Below are 14,157 nucleotides of genomic sequence, written 5' to 3' on the forward strand. Positions count from 1 at the left end.
CCTCTATATTCAAATATTCATTCAACATGTCTCCTGAATTCTGGTTGGGCATATGTTGTCAAGTTCCTGCACATGTTTAAAACATAATTTACTATGTTTTTCCTGAAACCCATTTCTCATTCAAACATTTGTTTTTGCGGAGAAGACCCACCATCCCTCCTACAGATAACTCAGTCCTTTATTCTTTTCTCAAGTACTATATTAGTTGCCAAGTCTTTCAAATCTACTCGTACCACATCTTATGTCCTCATCTCGTCACCCACAAAACTGTCACTCTCATCATTTCTTCCTAAGATAATCATAATTGTCTCTTAATTGCTTTTTAGGAGGATAGGTCTTCATAAAGGAGAAATAATATGTAATCAGACAGTAAAGAAATATAGACTGGAGCCAAATTGTAAAAGATTTTTGATGCCAAATAGAAAAATTGTTTTTAAAAAAGTATGTATATAGGCTTTAAGCTTTTTGAACAGGGGAGTGACATTTTTAAACTTTAGGAAAATTAATTTTTTAACTCTTGAGAAGAGGAATTATAAAAGGGAGAGATTGGTTGAAGAGCCTAATTAGAAAGTTGTGGCAGTACCCCAGATGACAGGTGATGAAGGTTTTATTATAATTTGATTGTATCAGAATATATATGTATTATGTTGATGGCTAGGCCTCACATTCAGGAGAAGTAAACAACCTGGAGAATTTTATAGTTTGCCAACCAGATTGCTTAAGGAGATGGACACTATGCCATATAAAAAGAAGTTGGCATAGAGAAGACTTGGAAGGACATGATAGTTCAGGCTTCAAGGAAGGGCTGTTAATTGGTTCTGCTACGGGACAGAATTGGGTGCAATGGACAAGAGTTGCAGTATTTCAAATTTAGGCCCTCAATATGCAGAAAATTTTCCTAGCAATTAGGACATTCTTTTCTGAAGAAGTAATTAAGTTTCTATCATTATAAGTCTTTTAAGTAAAGGTTGGATGCTCACTTTTGAGATCTCAAAGACTAACAAGAGGATTTTTTTCCCCCTTTATATTTTGAACTATAGACTCACTGGTCTTTAGGTCCCTTTCAGTTTGGACATTCTGTGATTCTACTAATGTGGGAGATAGACCATAGTGTTCTTTTATGTCAGTAGTAATCTCATAAGGGATCAGTCTGATAAAAGGCCCTGCTATGGAGAGGCAGGTACAGGCAGTTCCCATTATCATTGTTGTTAAAAATGATGGTTTATTTGGAACTAGTAATACATGCTAATAATGTTTTGTCCCTGAGAAACAATGTTAAAGATGCCGGTTAGTTTGCAAGTTGAACTCATGGAATCCAGTATAATTTTTGAGCTGGGTGGCTCATATAGTATTGATAGCAACCCAGTCTTGGAGTTCTTCCTTTTGTGCCCTGGTAGAAGGTCTGATAATAGTAATAGGAGAGGGTATTATCTTATGGAGTAGTAGCTATTTCTGTGATTTCATTCAGAATTGGTCTGTATGCCAAGATTGCCTACACTCACAGCAACTGTAGATTCTTCTTGTAGTAGAGAGCCCTGAGTTGGAGAAAAGGAGAGAAAAGGATTTTTCTTTTTTCTCTTTTTTTTTATTAATTTTTATAATTATAACATTTTCTTTGACAGTACATATGCATAGGTTAAATTTTATTTATTTATTTTTTTAACAACATTATCCCTTGTACTCCCTTCTGTTCCGAGTTTTTCCCCTCCTTCCCTCCACCCCCTCCCCTAGATGGCAGGCATTCCCATACATATTAGATATCTTATAGTATATCCTAGGTACGATATATATGTGCAGAACCAAATTTTGTTGTTGTTGTTGTTGTTGTTGCAAAGGAAGGATTGTATTCGGAAGGTAAAAATAATCTGAGAAGAGAAACAAAACAAAACAAAAAAAATAATGCTCACAGTTTACACTCATTTCCCAGTGTTCCTTTTCTGGATGTAGCTGATTCTGTCCATCATTGATCAATTGGAATTGGATTAGCTCTTCTCTACTATGTTGAAGATATCCACTTCCATCAGAATACATGCTCATACAGTATCATTGTTGAAGTTTATAATGATCTCCTAGTTCTGCTTGTTTCACTCAGCATCAGTTGATGTAAGTCTTTCCAAGCCTCTCTGTATTCCTCCTGTTGGTCATTTCTTACAGAGCAATAATATTCCATAACCTTCATATACCATAATTTACCCAACCATTCTCCAGTTGATGGACATCCATTCATTTTCCAGTTTCTAGCCACTATGAAAAGGGCTGCCACAAACATTTTGGCACATACAGGTCCCTTTCCCTTCTTTAGTATTTCCTTGGCATATAAGCCCAGCAGCAGCACTGCTGGGTCAAAGGGTATGCATATTTTGATAACTTTTTGGGCATAATTCCAGATTGCTCTCCAGAATGCTTGGATTCTTTCACAACTCCACCAACAATGCATCAGTGTCCCAGTTTTCCCACATCCCCTCCAACATTCATCGTTATTTGTTCCTGATCGTTATTTGTTCCTGTCAATTTAGCCAATCTGACAGGTGTGTAATGATATCTCAGAGTTGTCTTAATTTGCATGAGAAAAGGATTTTTCTTTTCTTTTTCTAGAATCAGAAACAAATGACTTCAACTAGGATTTTGAAATGCACAGCTTGATGTTATTCCTCTCTCACTTTTCTTTTGACATGATTTCAAGATTTCTGAGTCCCATTCATGATGTTTTGCTTCCTTAAACTTCTTCCTACTATAGTCCACCTGTTTAGGTCTAAGCTCTCCCACGAAGTGCTTCAGACTCATAATTTCAGTGCTTTTAGTTGAGCAGCTCTTATCTAATGGGTAGGAGGAAAGTTATAACTCTTTTTTTAATATCAAGCATTGTCAAAACTGTATCTTGTTTATTATAAAATCTTTTCAAAGATATTTGTATTATTAATTTTTTTTTTAAGCAGAAACTTCATAATCCTAAATAATCTCTTCTCCTTTGAGCCAAAAGAGAGTAATTAGCCCCTGAGCAAGCTAACTATTAATTACATTAATTGTACCTTTGGTTCTTAATATCCAGGGGACTTTGCACTTTGCATTACTTTTTATTTCACTTATGTAAGTATTCTCTGTACACATGACGTGTATTTTGCATTTTGCAACCCTACCACTGCTAAAGTGATTTCATTTCTCTAAAGTCATATGTTGGTATTTTGGAGACCAGCCAAATTTGCACATTTCTTTTCTCTTGAGGAATACTCTTTTACCTGAAACAGGTGCTGAGCCCTTAGATCAGAGGAACTGAATTCAAATCCTGTCTTTGACATTTACTTTAAAAGTAATCTTGGTTAAATTACCTAACTTTCTTGGGTTTTAATTTCCTTATCCAAAAATAAGAGGTTGGAGTTAAATTACCTCTGGAATCCCTTTAGCTTCTGGTCCTTCTAATAGTTTACACTCTTTGAATGATGAGAAGTGCAACACAACCCCCAGAAATGTCTCTTCTTTATATACCATTCATCGTGATGCCAAGGAGGCAGGAACCGATGATCTGAATTGACATTACAGTGAAAGCAACACTTTGGAGTAGGAGGCCCCAGTTCAGATACCATTTCTAATTCATTTACCTTCATGCCCTTGAGGAAGTGAGCCTGTTTCTTCATCTATGAATGGAAGAAGGTAGTAGCTGTCACAGCGGTTTGCCATTTCCTTCTCTTGCCCATTTTACAAAGGAGGAAACTGAGGCAAACAGGGTCACACAGCTAATAAATGTTGAGGCCTGATTGGAACTCTGGAATATGAGTCTTTCTGACTCCAGGCCCTGCTCTCTAGCTAATGCTTTACTATCTGCCCATAATCTAGTCTCATCACCATGTTGCTCACTCCAGCCTTGACAGAATCTATCTCCCTCAGCCTTCTCTGCCTTCTAATTAAAGGGCTGAGTACCAAATTCCTTCTAATTCCTTCCTTTCTAGAGGGCAGAACCTGATCTATCTTTCCAACTCTACTCAGTATCTGCTGCCTTACTTGGTTTCAACTCCATGAAACAAGATGTTCCTGCTGGCTACACTCCCTCTCCTGTCTCCTTTTGTGTGTTATTTACCACCATTAGTTTGTAAGCTCCTTGAGTTCATGGACTTTATTTTTGTTAATTGTATCCTCAGCACTTAGCACAGTGCCTGGCACATACTGGGTACTTAATGTTTATTGGATTTCACTTCCCTGAGCCTCAGTTTCCTCCTCTATAAAAATGAGGAAGTGCTACTTGATAGCCCTTCCAATTCTGATCATCAGATCCATCCTCTCTTGGATGTGTTTGTTATTACTTTTGTCATTAAAGGAGGGCTTCACCTGATATAGTCTGGTATCTGAGCTTAGATTGCTCACAGTAATATAGGTCTAGAATGGTTTCTTGAGTCAGAGACCACTAACTGGGTGTGTTTGTGATAGAATTGTTTGTATTGTTAAGATATGAGGTCCATTTCCATTATTACTGAGGAATTAAGATTGTGATTTTTACTTGAATATTTTGAAAGATATGATTTTGATCCTTCACTGAGTCATCCAACCCCTCAAGACTTGCCATTAACTTAAAAGATTATAATCTTTATATGATGATGAGGATTTAAAGGAGAAATTTAATTAAAAAAAAAAGCTGGGGGAAAAAAGTTTGGTATTCTTGTTGCCCATCTGTACACCCTGGCCTCTCCTCCCCCTCCTCCACATCTCCTACATGTCCTCAGGCTTTCATCACCTTGAGACAGATCTTGGTGCAGTGGCCTATTTAGACAGGCCTTATTGTCTACCTAGCTTCCTTTCCAACTGTATCTTGGTAAACATTACTCCCATTAGTTTCTTTGCCGAATTGAAGAAGCATTGACCCAGAGATGGAAACTTGATTTGCTAGGGCTACCAAGCAAATCAGTATTGGAGTCAACTGATTCAGATTTTGAACCCACAGATCTGCTTCCTTCTTTCCCTTTCATTTGGCCCATGCATGTCACATGCATTAATTTTTGACCTACTAAATTTTCTGACCTACTTTTTTCCAATGCAGTAGATAAAGGAGTAACAAGGAAAAATAAATATTGTCTCATAATTCAGGAGTTAACATCTCATAACATAAACCAATAAAAAAATGATATTTAGATTTTTACCATTTTTAAGCATTGTATTTCTAAGAGGAATTTTCTTTTTCTCAGTCAGACAAAAAGTCCATAACTTTGTCTTTCTTTTAGGTTATGGGGCATGGAGCACTGGAGCTGCTAACACTCAGGGTGAGTTTTTCTACTTTGTTGAGATCCTTTAAAAAAAAAAATTGATCTGGAAATCATCTAATTATTTAGTCAGATGCTTAGCAAATATAACTTCTACCTCTTAGAAGGTTATTTTTTTTCTCCAGAGGAATGACATATATTCCTAGTGCCATTTTTAATTTTTAATTTTTCATGCCATATCTCTTCTCTTAGGGAGAATAAAGATACTTTTATTTTCTTGAATAGTATGCTATGTATTATTTACAGTATTAGTAACTTTCTCACTTTTTCCATGAACAGTTTTTGGTAACTTGAGTTTAATGTGGTAATGTTTCATGAAGTATTTATTGTGCCTAAAATGTCTTCAGTGCTTTTTATGTTCTTTCTCTTAAGTTAGGGAAGTACTTTCTTTTCTCCATTCCTCTTCAAAAATAAAAACAATAATTACTGTTGTCAGCAGCTACTATATATTTTTGTTGTTGTTGTTGTTGTTGTTGTTGAAAAGTGGCCATGGTTCATTTCCTCTGTTTTGGTTCTTCATGCTGGTTTTATGAGAAATTTACTTAAAATTTCAGTGTGCCTTTTCTCGTGTCACCAGGTGACATGATATTTTTTGCTTAGAAGTACTATTGCTAATTAGGATCTTGTGGCACCTGGACTTGGTTGCTGTTTATACCATTTCTTATTTGAAAATAAGATGGATATATGTAATTGTTCTGTAAAATGTATTTTTTTGTTATCCACTCTGAAAACAAAGGTTTTGTGTATTTTTTCCCCCACTTCCTTTAAGGTGCTTATGGGACCAGTGCAGCCAACTGGCAAGGTATGTGCTTATGCTTATATTGGGGGGGGGTGTTGAGATTTCCTTTTGTGACTTTTTAAGCTTTGAATCTGATCTTGAGAATTGCTGCTAGCTGTGATTGGGCTCTGGGTTTCAGGGAAGAATCATGTGCTAAAGAAGTTCATAGGATCATAGATTGAGGAATGAAGTGACCTTAGAAAGCATATATACCATCTCCATTTGTTGATAAGGAAACAAGCTTATATTTTGCTGCCTTTTTTTTTTTTCATTCTTTTTTTTTCCCCTATCTTTCAAAATACATGCAAAAACAGTCTTCAACATTCACCCAAACAAAATCCTATGTTCCACATTTTTCTCCTTCCTTCCCCACTTCCTCTACAGACAGCATGCAATCCAATACAGGTTAAACATGTGCAACTCCTCTAAATATATGTACACATTTATCATGCTGCACATTTGCCTTTTTTCTTAAAGAGCTGAGATTCAAATTAAGGCCTCTGATTCCAAATCCAATATTCTACTAACTAGGTCTTTGAGCTAACCCAAATATGTGTAATGACTCTGTTTACTGTAGCTCTACACGTCATAGAATAGAAAGAAACTCCTTTTTTATACTAAGTGCTTCTTCCACTGTCCTCTTAAGTAATAGAAAGTTGAATTAAAATGATTTGATTATCGCTTCTTATTGTTTTCTTGCTGCTTGGTTCTTAGAGATCTATTCTAAAGTATTAGGTAGTGTTTGGGACCTCAGAAAAGAGAGGAAAGATAAAGGGAAAATTTCAAGTATGAATTTTTACTTGTTTTTTTAGCTTTGATTGTTTTTTAAGGGTAGCATCAGAAAGTTAAAGATAATCTTTTTAGAAAGGATAGCTATTTTAGGAATAAATATAGATTATTTTGGTAAGAGAATCTTGTAAGAGGCTATTCAAGAAACTAAAAATATGAAAATTAACAGAGTTAAGTTATAGGAATGTCTAGGGTTATACCTAGCTCCCCAGAGTTAGCTATCTGTCTTCAGTCAGCCCCTTTTTAATTGTCCCTTCCTGTGCTGATCCTCTGTGCTGCATTGAATAAGTAATGATTAAGGCTGAATAATAACTCTATGTAGAACTTGACTGCTAAGCTATTCTTTTATATCTCAGAAAGTATGAGTTCTGTTGAATTGTACCTATTTCATCCCCTACTACCAAACCCAGTTCATATATTGCAAGCAAAGACCATCCTCCTGATTGTTGAACTCTCATTTTGATGCTCTCTTTTTCCATTAGGCTATGAAGGTTATAATTATTATGGTGCCCAAAACACTGGAGTTACTACTGGAGCTACATATAACTATAGCACAGCCTCATGGGAAGCTCCCAAGACAGAAAATGCAAGCCTTGGAGATGGGAGTGCTGCTGTGCAGATCGCCACCTATGGAACAGAGACTGTCACGGATAATTCTGATTCCCTCATTGCCAAGATCAACCAACGTTTGGACATGATGTCGAAAGAAGGAAGCAGGGGCGGGGCCGGCGGCAGTGGGGAGGGCATGGAAGACCAGGAGAGGTGATTACAGGCTTTCTTGTTCAAGGAGAAGCACCAAGTGCTAGCTCGTACCAATTACATCAATATGGAAACTAGATCCTTTCATTTCCTCTTGGGAATGAGGGGAATCCATTATTCCCAGACACAGTTTTGGGTTTCTTGAATCCTCTTCAGATTGCAGTAAATGAATGAATTGAGACCATCTGACAGGGTATAGGCATTTAAAGCAGGTCTATGTTTATTCATTAACTCTTAATTTGGCTTAGCTTTCTGTAGCTGCCTAATATACATCTAAAACTCTGTTCTGGCTCTAGTTTTAGATCCCGAGTTCACAAAATTCATAATCCAAAAGCAGTGTCACTGAAATCAAACGTAGCAAGGTACCTGCTTTTGTACTTGTCAGTTGAAGAAACTAACAAATTGAGTATGTTGGGGTGAAGTTTGGGAGTTCTGCCTGTATGTTTCAAGCATTTTTGCTTGAAAGTGTGATTTATTTAATGAAGGAAAAATCTTTTTTTTTTTTTTTTTTTTTTTTTTTTTTTTTTGTTGAGTTCTCAACTAGTTACAAACAAGGCCTGATGAAAGCAGTCCTTTTGAAAAGAGGCCATTGCATTTGGCTTCATGCTTTGTTTTGGGATGTTGGTGTGTATATCATGTTGAGGGTAACTTTGATTTTCTCTGAGCATTTTGAGTTATTGACCTGGCTCTGTGCTTATTCTTCAGCTCTTTCAGATTTGAGTCTTTTGACTCCTATAACTCCAGGGCTTCAATGGCTGATCACAATCTCTACAGATCGAGCTACAATTATGACTATGACCTCAGGCCTAATCAGAATGATGGCTTTGGAAGTCAGTATGATGACCATCAAGACCTGTCTCATAACCGAGCATCTCTCTATGGCATTGTTCAGGAAAAGTGTCAGAATCAGTTCCGGGATCGGGGTCATCCCAACACCTATATTCGCAATGATCACTTCATGCCATCCTCAAGCTCAGAGCGTTTGTCTGCTCGATGGAATGAGTTGAACTATATGGGTGGAAGGGGGATGGGAGGACCTTGCCCCAACAGACTACCATCTTTGTTCTCACAAGCTGTGGTCCCTGATTATGGCATGATGGGCATGCAAGGAATGAGCAGGTTTGGCAACATGCCTTATGGATGTGGCAGGTCTAGGAACAGAATGAGAGACCGGGTGAGTTCTGTGCTCCTTAATTACTGCCAATTAATGATTTTTAATTAGGTTTTCCTTTTTCTTTTTCCTTTATGATCCCAGTACCTCACTTCATTCTTTCTTTAGTTGGTTTTGCTGGTTAGTTGAACAGTACCATTTAAATTTTTTTTTAGTCCAGAAGAAGGGGGTTTAATCACTCGGGACAAGATGGCATAAGCAAGAAACGTAAGCAATCCCAAAGTGGTGAAGAACCAGACTACAAACAAGCCCGAACAGACAGTGAAGGAGATGATTCAGATAATGGTAAGTTCCAGAACTCTATTGTAGGATTGGTATTTTGCCTATTTTATTTAATGTGTTATATTAATTTTCTTAATTTTTTAAATGTTATTTTAAAATTGAATATTTCTGAAATAAGTATTTATCTAAATATAGTAAAACATAAAATAGTATATATGAAACTATTAAACTTCTTCATAGAGCTTTCTTTAAAAAAAAAAGTATAATAAATTCCATATATTATTTTCAAATTTATTCTGTTTATCTACTTACTTGTAAACTTCCATCTTTTCTCTTCTGAACATTAAAAAAATGTTTCACTGGCTTTCTTTTTTGGTATCATTAATCAGCCAGCCTGAGTCTCTTTCCCAATTAAAAACTGAGGGGGGGGGGGGGGGAATAACATTTATAACAAACATAGGTTGGCAAAATGAATCCATTCAGTAGCTATATCCAAAAATATTTCTCTTGAGGCACCTAGGTGACACAGTGGAGTCAAGAGGACTTGAGTTCAAATCTAACCTCAGACACTTAACAGCTAGGAAGTGTTAACCCTGAGACCCTAAGCAAGACACTTAATCCCAAATAACTCTTTCTTCACACTATGTTACTCCCCTCTCTATTCGGTGTGAAGATAGGGATGGGGGCATAATATAATCAGTTCTCTGGAGATATGATTGGTCCTTTCTTGCCTTTCAAAGCTATTTTACTTTATGATGATACAGTCCTTGTATAAAACTATTTTGGTTCTGTTCACTTGATTCATATCAGTAATCCTAAAAAAATTTCTGAATTATCTCTTTTATTACATTCTTATGCTGCAGTCTGATCAGCCTTCCCCTACTTGAAAAGGTGCCTTTTTAGCCTCATTAGATTCTGATTCTTTTCTCTTTTTTCTTTAAACCTTTTAAACGATTGCATTTTTTTTTTTCTACCACAGTCCCCTTTAGGGGAGTTTCTTTTTTCTTGGATTATTACTTTCTTGGTGTCATCTTCTCTCTTAACTCCTTATCCCTAATCCCACTTATTTCCAGGTTGTTTGATTTATTTTTACATTAAACTGTGCGTGTATTTTGAACCTTCTTTTATCTTCTTTTATTAGCTATGAGATTGGATTGATGCTGTGTTTCCCCCCCCCCCCCCCCTTGTCTTTGGCTATTTCTCATAACTAGAATATATAATCTACCCCCTTCTTTTCTTTTATTCTAGTGCATTCTTTTTGTTCTGCCTTCATTCTCTTCCTATAATCCTCAGAACACATTCAGTCTACTGTCCAGAACTGTTTTTTTTAAATTCCTTTGACACTTCATGAAGATAGTTTTTGCTTGACACACAATCACACAGTTGGTGTTTAATAAATGTTTAGTAATTGAAGGAACACTTCTTTCCTATTAGAATGTTAGCACTACATTGACATATATCTCCTTCCAACTGCTCCAATAAATTTACTGTTGCAACTATCACTATATGCACATTTATATTTTCAGGTTCTTACTCAATTCTGTTCTTTTTCATCAAAAATACTTGATGTTCCTCAGAAATACTTGACATTTCTCTTTTTCATTAAAGATACTCCCCCCCCCCTTTTTTTTTTTCCTGTGGTTATACTAAGCTTCATCTTTGAGAAAATTACTTTGCAAGTTATTTTGTATATAGAAACGTCCAGTTATTGTGTAAGCTGATTGTAGTACTTTTAAGTGGAAGCTCCTGATTTTGCTATGATTTTATGGACTTTTCCTTTGGGAGATGATAAGTTTCTCCTCCCCCCTCCCCCCACCCCATTTTTACTTTGGCCTCTTCTGATAGGCAATTTCCATTGATGATTTCTTGAATTATAGTGCTCAGGGTTTTTAAAATTTTAAGGTTTTAAGAGTGTTTTATAATTCTTAAATAGCTGTTTTTGGCCAGCTTTTAAAGGTTAGTGTTTTTTTGGTTGTTGTTTTTAAATATCAGCTTGTATTTTCTTTTTAATTTTTTTATTTTGTTGTAACATTTCTTGCTGATTTATAGAAACATTGGTTTCTGTTTGGATTATTCTTGTTTTTAGAGTCCTTTTTTTGAGTGAGTGAGATTTACTACTGTCTATTTTAACTATGTCACTTTCAATTTTATATACAGAGCATTTAATTTTATTTTATCTCTATTTCTTGTAGGTATTTTTATTGTCCTTTGGGGAAAGACATTTTTTTTTCCTTTGAGTCTCTGCATCTAATTTCTACAGACAGCTAATTTATTTCCTTCTAGGCTAGTTTTTTGGGCCATCTCTAGATTTATGATAGTTTTATATTGGTTGTATTCATGTCTCCAGCCTTTGAGTCAGGCTCATTCCTTGGTTGTACTTGGTTTGGGGTGGTTCATCAGTCCTTGACTTGGTTTGGCTTGGTTTGCTAGTTGCCTGAGTTTCTTCAGTGAGCTCTGCCCCCCCAGGCCTTAGGCACACCTAGACTTTTAAATTTCAGGACTCCAGGCCATTTCAGTCTGAGTTATTTTTCCTCTTACTTTTTTCAGTCCCTCTCAACAAGAATAAGTTGCAGAACAAGAAAATGGTATTTACACACATATATTGTATCTAGGTTATATTGTAACACATGTAAAATGTATGGGATTACCTGCCATCGGGGGGAGGGAGTGGAGGGAGGGAGGGGATAATTTGGAAAAATGAATAAAAAAAAAAAAAAAAGAATAAGTTGCAGAGAAGGTGCTAGCCTGCTTTGGCAGATCCCTATATCGAAGAAATGACAGGGTTTTTTTTTTTTTTTTTTTTAATCTTATTAAATCATCTTATTTTTTAATACATTCTATTCTTTGCTTTCCATTTGAAATATGGAGAAAATAGTACTTGTCCAGGAAACATATGAAACCTTTTGGGGTTAATTTCTCAACAGTATTCTTAAATGTTCATATAGAAATCATTTGGGAAGTATTATTTATCATTATTATATTTGTATCACAATGGGCTTGGGTCACCAATGTAAGTGGTTGGTTTTACATTGTGATGAAGAGATTTCTTGCTTCTTGCCAGAACTGGCAAAACCTACTGATAACCAAATATACCAGTGCTATTGAGAAATTCATTGGAATAATTAATTTTTTTTTTCATTGTTGGCAACTGCCCTTTTCAAATATCTATAACATTAGATACTATTTTCCTCTGAATATCATACTATCTGTATAATAGTTCTGCTATGATGCTTGTTTTGAAAACTCAAATTTGTTTCAGTGCAATTGATACATTAAGGAACAGTTTGAGCAAAGTATGATTTATGCATTTGCTTATGTGAGATTTCTCATCAAAGAAAACTGCAGTGGGGAGTACACAGGTGAGGTAGGGCATGCATTAAGATGGGGAGTGACTTCTACTGATGAAAGGTGACACCAACATATAGTAGGACCTCACTATATGCAGGACCTGTGGAAAGAAGAGATGTCTGGCTCCAAATGGAACAAAATGTTCTAATGGTCCTTTTCTTTGATCCAGGATAGATAAGAACTACTAGAGGGGATGGGGAATATAATACTTGGGATGAAAGATGAAAACCAAGAAAGGCAGATGCAGAAAGGAAAGGAATACAGAGAGATTCTTAACAAATACAAAGTTTGACACCAGCTGTTCCTGAGCCTCCCACTTGGAAAAGCCTAACCAGAGATGGTTTTCAGTATACCTTTTTTTTATCAGAAGGGCCTTAAGTGGTGTGTGGGAGTGTTCTCCAGGTTACTTCATTGAATAGGATCCTTTCAAAAAATTATCTGTGCTTAGGGAGGTGCCATCTTATGAATGAGTGGTTAGCTTTGTCAGTTTTCAAGGTTGGGCATCCTTGTGTTGAGCCTGTGGTGGCTTCCCCAGGATTAAGTTTCAGTGTGTGTGTGTGTGTGTGTGTGTGTGTGTGTGTGTGTGTGTGTGTGTATAATGTGTTATATAGCATGTATCCTGAAATGTCAATGAAGTGGTCATCAAAGGCATTCTTTGTATAGACTCAATTCCTTGAGCTGTCCATACACATGTATTATTAATGACCATGGTCATTATCATACATACCAAGATGGTTCCCACTCTAGTACACATTTGAAAGAACCATTTTATTTAATTCTTCATCCCCCTTTCATTTCTTTTAGCTTAAGAAATAACAATATTATGAATGTAGCACACCTCTGAAAAAAGACTTTAGTGTTTTTGCATTTGCATAGCTATTCCCCACAAAATCTGACACTATTCTTTCTAGGAAATGTGAGGTACTTAATAGCTGTCATGAAACACAACAATAATAGAATTTCTGAATCAGTGGAACTGTTATCAAGTACATGTACTATAGAGGAAATGGTCAAAACAGTAATTAACAGCTTTCAAAAGTGACTCATGTAATGAAAATGTATTATTTAACAATAACTCTAAAAGTATAAGCCACATGATTAGAATTTTAGAGGAAAAGATTATGTTAGGTGCCTCTCTTATGTCCAATTGCTCATATGTGAACACTTAGCCACATAAACTGGCCAGTGCTTCTTAAACAAAGGGAGGCTGCAAAGCCAGGCATCTACTTCTTGACTTCTTGGTTCAACTCTAGGTCAAACCAGATCCAGGACAGTCAACAAGATCTGGAAGGATGAAAACCTGGAGCTCAGTTCTGGTCTGCCATTCTTGCAGGCTATTGAAAGAGAAGGTAAAAGATGAGTTACATTTGGAAATGACTGCCAACAGGTGAGAGAGAGAGAGAGACACCAAAAATCACCTTCAGGAGCTGCACCGGAAGATCACCTGACCTTTGGTCAGACTAGTTCACATGCTTCTAGACCCCCTCCATCCCCTAAAAATGGCAAAACTTTGTATGCTCTAACCAAGCCTTTTCTTGGCTCTATTAAACCCAAAGCTATTTGAAAAATGGTTCAGCCCACAGAAACCATTAAGAAATCATATTCCTTGAGGCAGGGAGAATCTTCTCTTCAGTTAAATATCCATTATTTGCCAGCTAGAACTAGGTTAGTTCTTCACAACTGCAGGGTTGGGATGACTAGCATATATTAAACCCATACATTGGGAGGAATTAATGATAATGACCATATTAAGGTATTATTTATTAACTACAACATAACCAAGGAAAACAAGACTCTGAGATGATCTCATAGTTCTTCCTGGATTGATTATACCCATACTATAC

At 36.3% G+C, this 14,157-nt stretch overlaps 1 protein-coding gene across 2 annotated transcripts in view; it reads left to right on the top strand.

Annotated features, from left to right (window-relative positions):
• Positions 1-14,157, top strand: part of AKAP8 (A-kinase anchoring protein 8) — a 54,957-nt gene that overhangs the window by 10,752 nt on the left and 30,048 nt on the right. Inside the window, exons 2-6 of one of the 2 annotated variants that reach the window (XM_074306660.1) lie at positions 5,208-5,246; positions 6,016-6,048; positions 7,296-7,575; positions 8,278-8,746; positions 8,899-9,028. In XM_074306660.1, the coding sequence (XP_074162761.1) occupies positions 5,208-5,246; positions 6,016-6,048; positions 7,296-7,575; positions 8,278-8,746; positions 8,899-9,028 (951 nt within the window). The remainder of the gene's footprint in view (positions 1-5,207; positions 5,247-6,015; positions 6,049-7,295; positions 7,576-8,277; positions 8,747-8,898; positions 9,029-14,157) is intronic. The other variant, XM_074306667.1, reaches the window with a different exon arrangement.

This window comes from Sminthopsis crassicaudata, chromosome 1 (genome assembly GCF_048593235.1).
Source record: "Sminthopsis crassicaudata isolate SCR6 chromosome 1, ASM4859323v1, whole genome shotgun sequence".
Taxonomy (NCBI): domain Eukaryota; kingdom Metazoa; phylum Chordata; class Mammalia; order Dasyuromorphia; family Dasyuridae; genus Sminthopsis; species Sminthopsis crassicaudata.